Below are 13,497 nucleotides of genomic sequence, written 5' to 3' on the forward strand. Positions count from 1 at the left end.
TATATATATATGTAAAACCTCCTGTCAACACGATGGCGAATTCCCACCGGCAGTCACAAAAACCCTCACCTCACCTCACCTCACCTCACCCCGGCATCCCCTCACCTCCTCAACCTCCCCTCCACAACCGCCTGCGTCCCCACCTCCGCCCGCCAAACCTTCACCAACGCCAACCCCACAGACTCAAACAAATCCCTCCAATCCGCCTCGCTCCGCTCCCTGCCCGCAAACGTCAGCACCGTCAGATCCATCCAGTAGCAGTACAGCTCCTCCTTCTGCACCCGATCCGGGACGAGGACCTCGGCGATCAGGAGTCTGGAATCGGGGCCCATGGCATCGACGTTGTGCCGCAGGATCGTTCGACACACTACGTCCCGGTCAGCGAGCCCGCTCTCGTCATCAGACGATATTTTCTCGTCAAAAAGTGGGTCCTGCCTCACAGTCATCGGGCCAATCGTGCATGATCCTCCTCAGGTAATAAACGCACGCGTTCCGCACCGGCTGCGGCGTCCAGAAATCGTGGACCGTCGGATGGATGTCCAGCTCCGGGGGCAGGTAACCCGCCGGGACGTGGTCGACGACGCGGGCGAGGTCTTGGGTTATGATTCTGCCTGTCAGCCGGGGGAAGGCCTGGCGGATTTCCTTCATGGTGCCGCCTTGGGAGGCACCGACGTCGACGACGAGGACGCGGTTTTGTCGTTGGCATGTGGCGGAGAGGGGGGCGAGTTCGGTGTCGAAGGGGTAGATGCCGACGGCGGGGACGGTGGACCATTTGCCCTGAGGGATGAACGGCTCGTCAGGGCGTGGGGTAAACGGCGAGGGGGAGTGCCTACGCTGATTCCGATGGCAAACTTTCGTAACTTTTCCGGGGAGCGTCCGACCACTTTGATCCAATCTTGTCCTTCCATGCCATATGTCCAGGAGTAGGGATTATGGGTTGGGCTCGATGGCGACTCCAGCGGATGAGATTTGAAATACTCTGGCAAGCGAGAACATACGTGGAGCATATCGTCCATCCTTGCGAGGTACTCAGAGTCAGACAGATGCAAAAGCGGAGATGACACAGAGAAAGGATGCGGGAATCCGGAGAAAGGTGTATGTGACAATGAAGACATCTCCTTGCCTTACATGACTTCGAAGAAGTATCCATATCCCGGTTCCAGAAAATTGATCGAGCGGATCGTATGAGCGTATTCGTCTTGCTCGACTTCATCCAACATACCGTCTGCGACGAGCATACGCATCATTCGGACGAGAGTCAAAGTCAGCGGTGACCATTCTTCACCACAGCTGTTCACGTAAAGACATACTAATCAAAGTCTTTTCAGACCCCACCTCCGCTGCCAGCGTCGCAGCCGTAATGCTCCCTTTCCTCGGAATCTTTTCAAAAGCGCCGATTGCCATGGTGAAGCGCAACGCCTGCGCTGCATAGACCTTAGACACAGTTGTAGGTCAGCTCGCAAGTGCGAAGGACTGGACCGTCGGACTTGACACCCCATACCTGCGCAATGCGATCAAAGAAAGCATCGTCTCCATCCTGAAGTTCGGTAACGAGGTTTTTGGCATCACGGAGCGCTTTTACCCTAGCTACGCGGTCCGAAGGATTCTCAAGATAATTATTGACTGTTAATTGCGACTCGGTGGCGATGCTGCGAAGTCTTTGTAGGTTTGGCGAATCCATTGCTGACGGAAAGGGTCTGATGAGTATAGAGTACTTACACAGTATGTCCCCACGTTCGAGGGATGAGTCTAGGATGATGCCGGTTATGCACGATGATGTGATGTAGGTAGGCTAGCCGCTATCTGCTGATACTTATCGCTGGGCAACCACTGCGAGGTGTTATCTTTGTCACATTTTGCTACATCTAGTCATACCAAATTGGCTACATACTTTAGAATACCATGATCAAAGGGGGATAGCATTCAGCCTCTCTCAAGCTAGTTCTAGCCCTCGAGTATAGCGAGTCAAGCCTGTCAGAGGCTACACTGGAATGCCAGTGACATGAAGCATAACCTTGACAAAGCCTCTCTCTCTCTACCGATCGAGTTGATACAAGCAGCTCTGCTACCTTTGATGGTAGCTCGTCAGCAAAGTGCTAAGTGACCGATATTTCAATGAGACAGGTTAGACAGGGACTGAAAAGTCTCCGATTAAGGTGATGGCGGGTGCGAGGATGTATATCCCGAGTGCATTTGTGGGGAAAGCTGCAAAGTCGGCATCCGGATGCGAGGGAGAATCTCATCATGAGTGTCGTGCTGCTGGCCACCGTCTGTCTGAGCCTCTGGTCCGTCACCATCTAATCGCTCCGGAGTTCGGCTATCGCGAGAGGACCCCTCATGTTGTAATTCCTCTATCAGAGGCCCAGTGCTTGACCGTCTGCGAGACTGGTCGTTGAGTGCTTGATTGGCCGCCCCGTCTGCGTTACTTGGCTTTGCATTCCAATCCCAAATCAACGTCTTATTAAATGCCGTCGGTTCCCGTCCTGTGGCGCTTTGCCATGGGATACGAACAACTTTCCAGATTAGGATTAGGATCTTGTCCCATAAGCCGAGTAGCAATCGAATCCAGTAGGTGTATTTCTTGAACCGTCTAGTAAATCTAATCCCTTCAGACGCGTTCCCAAAGTCCTCCGTGGCGAGATGGCTTTGAGTGCAAAATTCCGCAACAATGTAGGCAAGGCCCACGACCAATACAGCGCACGAGAGTGAGGTGCCGACACCCCAGTAGTATGTGACGCCATGTTCACGGTAAAAATCGACGTTTTCAAAATCGGTATATCCCTAGTGCCAGATGTCAGTGAACTTCTGGAAATTTTGGAAATGCTAGACAATCTCGTACTCCGCCTGAGGCCCAGATGCTCGATATGCAATCGCAAGTTACATAGGATCCGACACTTCAAATTACTTAGCCTCAGTCTACCACATTATACTTCCAACACTTACGTTTGAGCAAAGACAATATAGGCCAGCCTAAATGATTTTGGACTTAGAACGTCTCTTCAGGATAAAGTTTGGGTGGTGAAAGAGGTCAGGGAGCCTCTCACTCCTGCGCAGAATGGATTTGGGAATCAAGGCTTGCAGAATGTGACTCACCATATCGAATTTTCTACTTCTATGACCCGTAAGAGCATATCAACGTGATCTGTCCACCTCGATTTCTCCCACCAGTCGAGCATCCTTTTGACCTTTGTCCTTCCTGCTTTCGTGAATTGGCCAGTGTTTGCGCGGTTGAGTGTTCGCTCGAAGTGACACAGCAGCGTAGAGACAGGATCCCGGGGCGTGTGATCACTGATCCACCACACCCAACGCCGATTCTCTAGGTAGCCAGGCCGAAATCCCCAGCAGAGCATCTCGACTAGGAATAGAGTCATCGTTGTGACAACATAGATCATATAGCCGCCAGATCTGCAGCCGAGACCGACTGTCGGTGTGTAGTCTGCCTGTGGTTAGTAGAGAGTTTCAGGAGGTGAAACAAAAATTATACATGACAAGATGAAGGCGCCTCCAGCTGAAGTGCAAACTACGCAAATGGAGCTCGCGATTTGCCGAATCATTCGAGGGTCAAACCAAATCAATCGATGGTCTTCGTCTCTGTGATCACGCATCTAGATTACAGTTTCGCAGTCAGCATTGCCTACCTGAGGGGTATATCGAGCCTCGGAACATGTTTCTGGAGTCACAACTCCCAGGACGTCTTTCGAGACTCAAGATCTGGTCCAAAAGAGGGAACTTGAACGGGGAAGATACGTACAAACGTCCTTGCTCTATTGGCGTTATGCTCGGGCAGCCAGCCTCTTCCATCCTCAGCCATGAACTTATCCTCGAAACTACACAAGAGAGGATGGGCAACTCCGTAGTGCCATCTAATCCTCCCCTGACCAGCAAAGTCTGTAAAGAAGTCCTCGAAACTGTCGTCTCCTAGGAGTCTGATCCAATGAAAAAATTCTGGGGGGCGGTGAATCCGTTTCCTATAGGTCTCTCGAAGTTCATCATCGATGAGAGCGCTGCGTACAGATGCCAGGAGACGATTCAGCTTCACGCGGATCCGGCCTGCCGCCACAGCGTTACGATCGACAACGCATGACAAGATGAATATCGGCAGAAAAGCTAGAAGCAGCCCCAGCGCAAGGTTGTGAGCGGCCTGGTTTGTTCCTATGTTTCCAAATGCAGACTGAATTGATATTGCCATGGCGAGGAGAAACCATAAGGTGGACACAAACACTGGAATCACTCCTTTCTTGCGAAAAACCCTTATGGTTCCAGCAAGTTTCTTCCGCTGGTCCGTCAGGCTAGCTTCGGTGGTCATTGGTAGCTCGTCACTGAAGAGTGCAATACGCAGAAGTTTCTCAGCTGCAATCATAGTTTCGTCCTGGCCGACCAGGTCCCGCCTGATCAGATCTGCAAGGTACGTCCGATCAGTATAGAACCAATTCTTGGGCGATAGCGGAACTTGCACTGGTTCATGACGCTCAGTATGTACAACGAGTCCCGCATTTGAGCAAACTGAGAGTCTTCACCCGGGAACTCATCGTATGGTGTAGCCATGTCCACCATCATGGCACATTTGCCGGTGATTTTGATATTCCACAAGACGTAGGAGATGCTAGCGATTGGGTTGCCAATCCAACGTGCGAGCGCCAAGAAGCTTTTGAAATTCTCGTTGCTTTCGAAGGGGGCCTGTAGAATTAGTCCAACGACCGGCAATACCTTCATCTGCGTAAGCCACTGATTGCACTCGGTATGACAAGAATCTTACCCAGGTGGTGATAGTGGAGCTCACATCAACCCAAGCGTAGTAGTCTGAGCCTTCGCCGCAAATATTTCTGCAACCTTGAACAGTTATAAGTGGTGGTGGGGGTACGACATGTTTCAGAATGCCTCTGATGGTTCCGTTGTATGCATAGTTGGGGTATTTGTACGTATAATTGCCGGGGTAGGTGCCGTTCACGAACTCGACGCCGCAAGCCGCGAGATTGAGTCTCATCTTGGACAAACGGTATGGGAAGTGACGGTCAAGTAGAGATACGGTGTAGTAGAAACAAGATGGCCTTAGGGGAAGATGAATATAAGGAAATTATAGAGGGCGCGCGTTCATCGACGGGTAAAATGCGGCTCTGTCAGACGGATATGCCATGAGTCATGCAGGATGCAGCCTTATGCCAACTCAGAATGGAAGGTAGAGAGTTTTCAGCTGAAGTTGGAAGCGGCCGCCTGCACGGCGCCCGTGTCTGGTTAACCTCAGAATCATGTATGAAGAAATATATTTGTAGGAATCAGCCTCGACTCTCGGATATGTTCCACTCACAGGTCGGCATCAGCATCTCAATAAGTTGATGACTTGAAGAGGATACGATGGAAAAATGGTGGGAGGATTAGCATAAAGAAACGATGATGCGATTGGATGACGGGTATTTGCCAAGACTTCTTGGCCCTGCAAGGCAGGTGCACTCGTCACCAGAGATAAGGTATCTTCTGGCGGCGTCAATGTCCTGCGTAACATCTAGGATTCATCCCTTCTCCTTCACATCGACGAGTAGCACAAAACGTGAAGCGTATCCCAGCACGTGTTCTGGATATCAATCACCACCCTAAAACGATACCTTATCGCCGCATCTGTCTTTGCGTCTAAGTCTCTGCGCTGCAGCTCTAACGCCGCCCTTCCAAATATCTGTCAACGAAAGCGGGATAGTCACGATACAAGCTGTCGTGTGGCTCCCAAGCTCTACTCCCATTGTTCCAATGCACGTGATATTCTGTCACACTGTTTAGACGCTGTCTGGAGATGATCCACAAGGGCCGACGAGGTCGAGATATAGCCGTTGGGGCTGTCGGCGGAGCTTGTATGCTGGGGATAGAGGCAGGGGTAGATCTGGGCGGTAGGTTGAGCTGCGTTGATAGGTTAATACCAAAGCGCCAAGAGCAAGGTTGAGACAGCTTACCGATCGCTGGAAGAGCTCTGGCACAGGAGTTCGAGAAGACCTTGAGCCTGATGCGATTGGTGGAGTCGCTGGTGGGTGTGGCGCGATGAGAGCAGGTGCTAACCGTGAGTTCGGCTGTATTCCGGAATTAGCATTCCCACGCTTCAAAAAGCTCGGACAAACGTACCTCCCCCAGGTCTACTTCAGAACCAGGATCCTGAGGAGATAGTGGGCTTGATACGATTGGTAGGACCGCTGGTGGAGTTGGCGCACTCGTAGTGGGGATAATTGGTAAGCTAAGCTGTATCGATGGTGAGTTCAAGTGTATAGATGCACGTCGTGCACTGGCGGCAGGTACTGAGGGTGGCCCGAGCTGTATGGATGGAATTGGAGCACCGGTGGCAGGTGACGTTATTGACCCAAGTAGTGTCGCTGGACTTTGAGATGCTAGGGGTGATGAGTCGAGTAGATTCGGGCTCTGCGCACTGGTAACAGGGGCTAATGGTGGGCCGAGCTGACTTGGCAGTGAAGCACTTGTAACGGGTGCTATTGGAGAGCTGACCTGACTTGGCTTGGAAGCACTCGTAACAGATGCCACTGGAGAGCCTAGCCGCATCGAGCGTCGACCTCCGTCACTTGAAACAGGCCTTAGTGGTGAACTGATCAATGGTAGATTGAATCGTGTTGGGCTTCGCGCTCCGGCAGCAGGTGCCAATGGAGAGCTGAGTTGTAACAACCGTCGACCTCGAGCACTAGTAACAGGTGTTGATGGTGTGCTTAGCTGTATCAGGGAGTTAGTATCTCACGCTTCAGGCAATCTTGGAGAAGCGTACCTCTCGCGCGTATGCTCTAGATGGAGGGCCCGGAGAAGGCGTTCGGTTTGAGGGTCTTGCAGTGGCAGAGGTTACAACCCACGCTCTCGAGGGAGGTGTGGAGGCCAGCAGCTCAGGCGTAGCTTGACCCGTCGGCGCATCTGGCATCGGAGTATCGGCAATCGAGGCATCAGGTATTGGTGGGCTATCAGGTAGGCGGGGGTCAGGCGTAGCGGCATTCAGTATTGGTGAGTCAGGCTTCGGGTTGTACGTTCCCTCCACGATGGCTTTTATGATGGGATTCTCAGAATGCTAAAATTCGTTAGCTCGGTATCAGACCTAGGCTTCTACTGCATCACACTCACGGAGCGCCGAACCACAGCATGTCTCCACTGGGATCTTGCCCTGAGAAGTTCGCTGACCATAGCATAGTATGTGTTCGGACTCGTCAAGGGCAGCGGATCGCCTCTCTCGTATTGGCGATTGACAAGGACGTACTCCCATTGGCGAAGCGATTTCTCGAAGGAATCACCATAGAACACGTTATAGAGTCGCCAGAGGAACTTGTCATAGGACTCATCTTTCGGAACAGTCACTCGAATTGGCTGCGCTTCGTCTCCTCGACCGAGATCGTATGCCACATGGAAACTCACCTTGGGCCTCAGATTGAAGCGGCCAACAGCTGGGTTTATATCGTCTGCTGAAGGTGTGCTTGCTGTGGACATGCTGGGACCGGATGTGGTTGCGAGCGAGCGACCGGCCACTGTTGGATCCGTCGCTACAGGTGCAACGCCGTGCTTGTGTTCCAGGTGGTAGACCCATGCCCCCTTCACAACAAAGGTTTTTGAGCATCGAGGACAGTTGAAGGAGGACATTGGTGGGTGATTTGAGTTTCAACCATAGGTTGGCGACAGTCTTGATTTAGGATGTGATCTTGATGTTGAGTCATCGGCAGTCTGTTGTTGTGTCGCGAAGTGTGGCGAATGCATATCGATTGAGAATAGGGTTGTTGTGGGTGCTAATTGTCATACCCGCCCTCAACACATCAACGGTTGTGAAGTGATATATAGCGGTAAAGTCTTGGCAAAATCAAGCAATCTTCCATTTTGCAGAAAGGATAGACAATCAGTCCTAAAAGTCACCCATATCCTCGTTAAACTATGCGGTTGTTTACCATCTTCACACTAGAAATAGAGACATGGAGTCTATCCAGTGCTCAATCTGTGCTCGGCTATTCTCACGTAAATACAGCCATGACACGCACTTCCCCAAGTGTGACGGCAAGACCGAGAATGTTTTAGCAATTGGAATCAAGCGTCCAGCGCAAGTACTGCCTATATTGAAGGGTCATCAGCTTCCGGCTTTTCAGAAGCCTAGGCAGTGATATCGTCATCCATCCCTCAAAGAGTCTGACTGGGAGCAAACTTAGAACCCAACTCTTAGACAGACCACAACCTCAAGGCCAAGGCGGAAGATTTTTCCTTCCCCCCCCCTCCCAGAATAGTCTACCGAGATGATGAAGTGTTTCAAAACGGCTTCGAGAAGGCTCGAGTAAGTCAAAGATACTGTCTTGGGCCTCTCGCTAACAGGTAGACCAAAGGCTAGGACTCCAATACCCTACATTTTGGATGGTCTGAGGATACCTGTGATGAATATCCAGGATGGGCACAGATTGTCTTGTGGCTTCTACACAGACAGATCCATCGGCGGCCCCTGGCATCGGGGTTGGGGGACTGCAGGATGATCAAGTAAGAGCAGCATACCAACAGCTTACCAACAGGATTTTCTCGCTAAACGGCAATGCATTGATCCGAGGCAGGCATGCCGGCGAGAGTGCCTATCGATGGGATGTCACCTCAATTCCGAGTCTCTTCAGCGAGGATTTTCTTTTCCAGATCGTTAACAGCGGTGGTGGCAGTACCGTCTACAGGCACTTAGAGTACCTTGTACGATGGTGCGATGAGCGACACCAAGCATGGCAGACGAAAGCTGAGCTTCTAGAAAGGAGCGATTACCAATGCGAATGGATGTTTATGATGGGAGATAGCAGGTGGATGATGGTGGTCGTCGTGCTTTGCGCTGTATTCCGTGCTTAGCCCTTGATCTGCAGTGGGGAATTGGCAGCAAAGGTATGCTCCTGTCAGCGAGTCAATACTTCTGCAATCTTATTTCCTCTACTGTGCGGCAAGAGTGCCACATGTCATCTCTTAAGGTAGATGGGTATCGTAAGCTTTGATGATAGCAGGGCTTTCCCGAATACGCTGCGGCTCCCGATTCATCACGACAACAATGATGCCCATACATCAAGGCATCGAGCTCGACAAGTATCTTAGCGAGTGCGTTTTGAGTTGCGGATTGCCTTGTCAGCTCGTAGAAGGTACCTTACCTCGAGGTATGGTGGAAGGCTCAAATTTCCCCAGCTTTGATGATGGTCAATCTCCGGTGCCTGATCTACAGGATCCGGGAGCTAATGCAAGCCCAAGCCTTCCGCCCCACCATAAGGTAAGGTAGACGTTGTAGCTTACCTTCCTTACCTTACCCATGACGGTCAAGAAGTTGAATTGAAGACAGCGACTTCTTGTCTTTCTCCAGAGTCCCATCTCTACCAATTATGGTATGTCGATCGATGACGGGGGTGAGGGGTCATTCATATGAATGTGAAACGGCCGGCTGCTCGACTCGGCCTAGCGACGGGTGCTTCCCGGGCCTCATCCTGGAATCCCCGAGGATGCCCCTCGACCCTGACTTCACCGTTGCCACGCTTTTTCAACGAGGGAAACACTTTATCAAGTGACTTGTGCGGGCTAAGCCTGGCTGCAAGCAGAACAGAAGCGCACAGTCAAGGAACTGTTATCATGGTGAAGCTCCGTTACCAGATTTTCCCCCTTGAACATCCCTGCCATCTCGCAGTAGAGCAATACTCAAATGATCATTGGCTGAACCCCGCCAGATTTGCAAGCGCTGCCGGTGCAAATCTGTTGGTAAAAGACTAAAAAGAGCCTGCTTGCAGAAATCCGCTTCGGAGGCTTAGCGGCTTCATTCTAAGCGTGTCATGCCGCCCCTTCCATTTTATTCTGATACACATACGACTACATTCCAAAACCTCATTTCCTCTGCATTCTTGCTCACACTTTTATCAACATCTCGCCTCCCAACCCGCCCTTCTCTTTTCAACCACGCTCATTTTTGTCGGTGACAAGCTACATTCCTTTGCTTGCCCCATACAACTTTCTGTTTTCAACCAGTGCTTCTCGCAAGCCTCGGCCTTGCCATCACATTCATTCGTCCATATTTGACCACACCTTGCTCTCTTCCTTACAACAAACCAAGCTCTCGCCACGACAAGCAACGATCAACCAGTAACAACAAAATCAATCCCCAGCCAAAACAACATGCGTACCTCACTCCTTCTCTCAGTACTCCTCGGCGCTGGCGCCATTGCTCATCCTCACTACAAGCTGAACAACCCGCTTGCCCACCACCACCACAAGCGTCAAGACCCGATCGTCGCCGTCGACTATCTCAAGAACGCTCAAGGTCAAGTCACCGAAGTGGTAGACATTGCAGAGGCTGTCGCTACCGTCTATCAAGGAGGTGCCACTGCGCCGACTCCACCTGCCGCCGCCCAGCCCAATGAAGCTGCTGCAGTGGTCCATGTCAACGCAGATTACCACGTTCCCGCGCAAGCCAATTCTCATCCGAATGGCAATGGGCAAGCCGCACCACAACATGAACAGCCTAAAGAGGCCGAGAAGCCAAGCACCCCAGCACCAGCCCCGAAACCAGCTCCAGCACCCGCCCCAGCTCCAGCACCCGCCCCGAAACCAGCTCCAGCACCCGCCCCAGCTCCAGCACCCGCTGTAGTCAAAGCTGCCTCATCACCATCATCAGGTGGGTCCGCAGCAACGATTGGCGGCCAGAACGTCGTTGAGGTAGCAAATAGATGGCGTACGGGCCAGGGTCTTGGCAACTTTACCTGGGACGATGGACTTGCAGGTGTGTCAGCGAATACGAACACTGCGAACGGCGCCAATGCAATGACCCATCACAACGTCCCCCCCTCACTGGGACAAGTCATCGCCCAAGGTTCCAGCACTTTGACAGGGCCATCTAGTCAAGGGGAACTAGGACCCATGGATTTGCTGTATCTAGGCTGGATTTGTGAGCTTAGCGACGAAATCTCCGGCTTTCCTTGCTCGGACGCCACGGCTGCAACTCACATGAACACCAATGGCGAAACCATTCACGCTCAAATTCTGATGAACCCGCAGTATACCAAGCTTGGCTGTAACTTCATGGACGCCACGGATGCCGCATCTCAGGTCTTTCCTGACGTTTACCAGGGCATGTTGACTTGCGACGTGGCTTAAGGGGAAAGAATCCATCACATTCACGAGAGAAGGTCTATCGCGAGCGTTGACATCTAGCGTGTGTGCGGGAGGACTCTTCATTCGGGAGCCGGAGAAAATGACAACAATCAAGCATGGAACCCAATCATCTGTCGCACTTGCATGCATTCACACACCATTCACTTCTTCATTTTGTCGCATCAAGTGTCTGCTGAGCAGCGTTTGCTTTCTTTACACCAGAACCCATTGTATATAATCTGTTTCAGCCCATCTTGTCGAGGAGATCTTGGTCGGAGGTGAGGGATACTGGAAGTTGCTACAGCTAGCCACACGGACCCACGAAACATTCAACCCGGCTTGTTGAGATCAATACAATCGTGGTCGCTACGAGAAGCACATATCTACATCTAATTCCACTGTATATCATCGTGAAGACGTGTGTGTGCTTTGCCTGTTTTCGACGCGGCGCAGATTTCGGAGATGATCCATACTCTATCCATCCATGTCCTCAGATGAATCTTACGTTTTTGATTGCGATTCTGAGACATCTAAGCCACGCGTCGAATATCCATGTTGGTGATGTATTTAATGTAGATATCCGATACGTTCAGTGTCTCATTGCGGCAGACTCCTGTCCACATCTACAAGCGTCAATCCGAGGAACGTTGGATGTTTCAGTGCAACCGCCTTCGTATAGACTTGAGCAGAAGTATTGAATGCCATTGCTTTCTGTCTTAAAAACTCCACAGCCAGGCATATGAAGTTCATAACGCACCCTCCCCTCTCGCTCCCCCTACCGCTTCCCCACCAACCCCATCTCCCTCTCCACCTCATACCCGAAATCGAAATACCCCCTATCAAACGCATGCACTCTCACGTACCCGTCCTCCCCGCCACTGGCATACCCTCTCCCCAACGGATCCACCGCCACCGTGTTCAGCGGGCCGAAATGCCCCTTGACGCGGCCGATCTCGTCTTCGAATACCTTGTGGTAGAAGCGGGCTTCGAATTTGCCTTGCCGGGACGATGTGGTGGTGACGTCCATGGCGGCTTGGCCGCCGCCGAGGATCACGAAGGGTTTCTTGGGGGTGATGGCGGCGGTGTTGAGGGGGGTGTCGGAGGGGTAGGTTTTCAGGAGGGTGAGGTCGCGGGCGGAGATGAGCTGGAGGTAGAGGTAAGTGATGGGAAGGGGGATGGGCTGAAAAGGAGGGGATGGGAGGGGACGTACTTTGGCGGTCTTGTCTTTGGAGGCGGTGATGAAGTAGGTGCGGTCGGAGGACATTTGGAGGTCGGTGACTTGCCCGCCGTCTTCGTGCACTGGCTCGTTGATGAGGAGGTCGCCGGACTGCCGGCCATGATCAGACTCCCGCCCTGAACGTGTGAGGGGCGTAGAGAGCATACCTTCGCATCGTACTGACTGACGGTCCCGTCCTCGTGCCCCGCAATGATGTACCTACTCAGATAACTCCACCCCGCCACCGTAGCCTTACTCTCATCGCACGTAATGACCAAACTTCTCTCATCGCTCTGCTCCGCCTCCACATCTACCTTGACATCGAGCACCACAATCGTCCCCAGATACCCCATTCTCTTCTCCGTCACAGCGAGCAGTTTCGTCCCATCATCATTGAACTCGACCCTCTTGACCGCCGTGTTGAAATCCCATACTTTGATGCATTTGCCCGTGCGGATGTCCCAAAGGCGGACGGTGTTGTCGGCGGCGCCGGAGGCGAGGAGGGTGGTGCTGGGGTCGATGTCGATGGTCCAGAGGGCGCCTTGGTGGCCGTGGTAGGTGCCGAGGCGTTCGCCGTTGGCGGAGAACCAGGCGCAGATCACTTGGTCTTTGGCGCAGGAGAAGAGGATGTCGCCGTCTTTGGTGTATCTGTGGGTCAGAGTCAGAGGAGTCCGCAAGGGAAGAGTAGCGGCTGTCTGTGGGGAAGGGGCTCACTTGATCTGAGTCAAGGACCGTTCCTGTGAGTTTGTTTGTTAGCAAACGCAGCCGGTCTGAAGAACGAGAAGAAGAATAACCTACATGGCCTTGCAGTAGTATTGGTCTCATGTTTGCATTGATGGAAGAAAGATCAATCGCGAATTACTCGTGGGAACTTTTTGGCGATTCATGGCCAAGAGAACCTTATTTGCTCCCGAGAAGGCGCCCGGCAAGGCTCTTAGTTAGGGTTTACCCCAGCGCTGGAGGAAAAAATTCCAGGGCCCAAATTTGACGCATTGTGGGTTTTGGTTGGTTCCATATTTGCAAAACAGCTTGTTGAACCGTCGGGATAAAAGCGTTGGTCTATTGTATGGTCTGCGATGATTTTGGTATCATAGGTAGACAATTAGCCCCGCAGAGGCACATAAGATGCTCATTCGCTGCGCTCCGAGATCTTCGGAAATAACGAGGCTAACGCACCTTCACTT

General features: G+C 52.1%; 6 protein-coding genes across 6 annotated transcripts; 1 reads left to right on the forward strand and 5 right to left on the reverse strand.

Moving 5' to 3' along the window:
• Positions 1 to 101: 101 nt before the first annotated feature.
• Positions 102 to 1,016, reverse strand: HO133_005846 (uncharacterized protein; the record flags this gene model as incomplete). The annotated part of the gene is made up of 3 exons (XM_037296751.1): positions 102 to 435; positions 488 to 777; positions 834 to 1,016. 3 exons carry the CDS (start codon positions 1,014 to 1,016, stop codon positions 102 to 104), a joined length of 807 nt encoding a protein of 268 aa, XP_037147932.1.
• A 108-nt stretch (positions 1,017 to 1,124) lies between these two features.
• On the reverse strand, positions 1,125 to 1,681 carry HO133_005847 (uncharacterized protein; the record flags this gene model as incomplete). The annotated part of the gene is made up of 3 exons (XM_037296752.1): positions 1,125 to 1,225; positions 1,311 to 1,434; positions 1,502 to 1,681. 3 exons carry the CDS (start codon positions 1,679 to 1,681, stop codon positions 1,125 to 1,127), a joined length of 405 nt encoding a protein of 134 aa, XP_037147933.1.
• Positions 1,682 to 2,151: 470 nt separating this feature from the next.
• Positions 2,152 to 4,984, reverse strand: HO133_005848 (uncharacterized protein; the record flags this gene model as incomplete). The annotated part of the gene is made up of 8 exons (XM_037296753.1): positions 2,152 to 2,781; positions 2,840 to 2,894; positions 2,944 to 2,970; positions 3,094 to 3,436; positions 3,485 to 3,605; positions 3,752 to 4,398; positions 4,455 to 4,707; positions 4,757 to 4,984. The coding sequence occupies 8 exons, from the start codon at positions 4,982 to 4,984 to the stop codon at positions 2,152 to 2,154; spliced, it is 2,304 nt and encodes a 767-aa protein (XP_037147934.1).
• Positions 4,985 to 5,722: 738 nt separating this feature from the next.
• HO133_005849 (uncharacterized protein) lies at positions 5,723 to 7,455 on the reverse strand (the record flags this gene model as incomplete). The annotated part of the gene is made up of 5 exons (XM_037296754.1): positions 5,723 to 5,845; positions 5,940 to 6,053; positions 6,106 to 6,699; positions 6,752 to 7,042; positions 7,096 to 7,455. 5 exons carry the CDS (start codon positions 7,453 to 7,455, stop codon positions 5,723 to 5,725), a joined length of 1,482 nt encoding a protein of 493 aa, XP_037147935.1.
• A 2,667-nt stretch (positions 7,456 to 10,122) lies between these two features.
• HO133_005850 (uncharacterized protein) lies at positions 10,123 to 11,100 on the forward strand (the record flags this gene model as incomplete). Its single annotated transcript, XM_037296755.1, has 1 exon — positions 10,123 to 11,100. One exon carries the CDS (start codon positions 10,123 to 10,125, stop codon positions 11,098 to 11,100), a length of 978 nt encoding a protein of 325 aa, XP_037147936.1.
• Positions 11,101 to 11,872: 772 nt separating this feature from the next.
• On the reverse strand, positions 11,873 to 13,138 carry HO133_005851 (uncharacterized protein; the record flags this gene model as incomplete). The annotated part of the gene is made up of 5 exons (XM_037296756.1): positions 11,873 to 12,241; positions 12,308 to 12,424; positions 12,481 to 12,961; positions 13,028 to 13,050; positions 13,112 to 13,138. The coding sequence occupies 5 exons, from the start codon at positions 13,136 to 13,138 to the stop codon at positions 11,873 to 11,875; spliced, it is 1,017 nt and encodes a 338-aa protein (XP_037147937.1).
• Positions 13,139 to 13,497: the final 359 nt, after the last annotated feature.

The sequence above is a fragment of the Letharia lupina genome (assembly GCF_014066315.1).
Source record: "Letharia lupina isolate WasteWater1 chromosome Unknown contig_22, whole genome shotgun sequence".
Taxonomy (NCBI): Eukaryota; Fungi; Ascomycota; class Lecanoromycetes; order Lecanorales; family Parmeliaceae; genus Letharia; species Letharia lupina.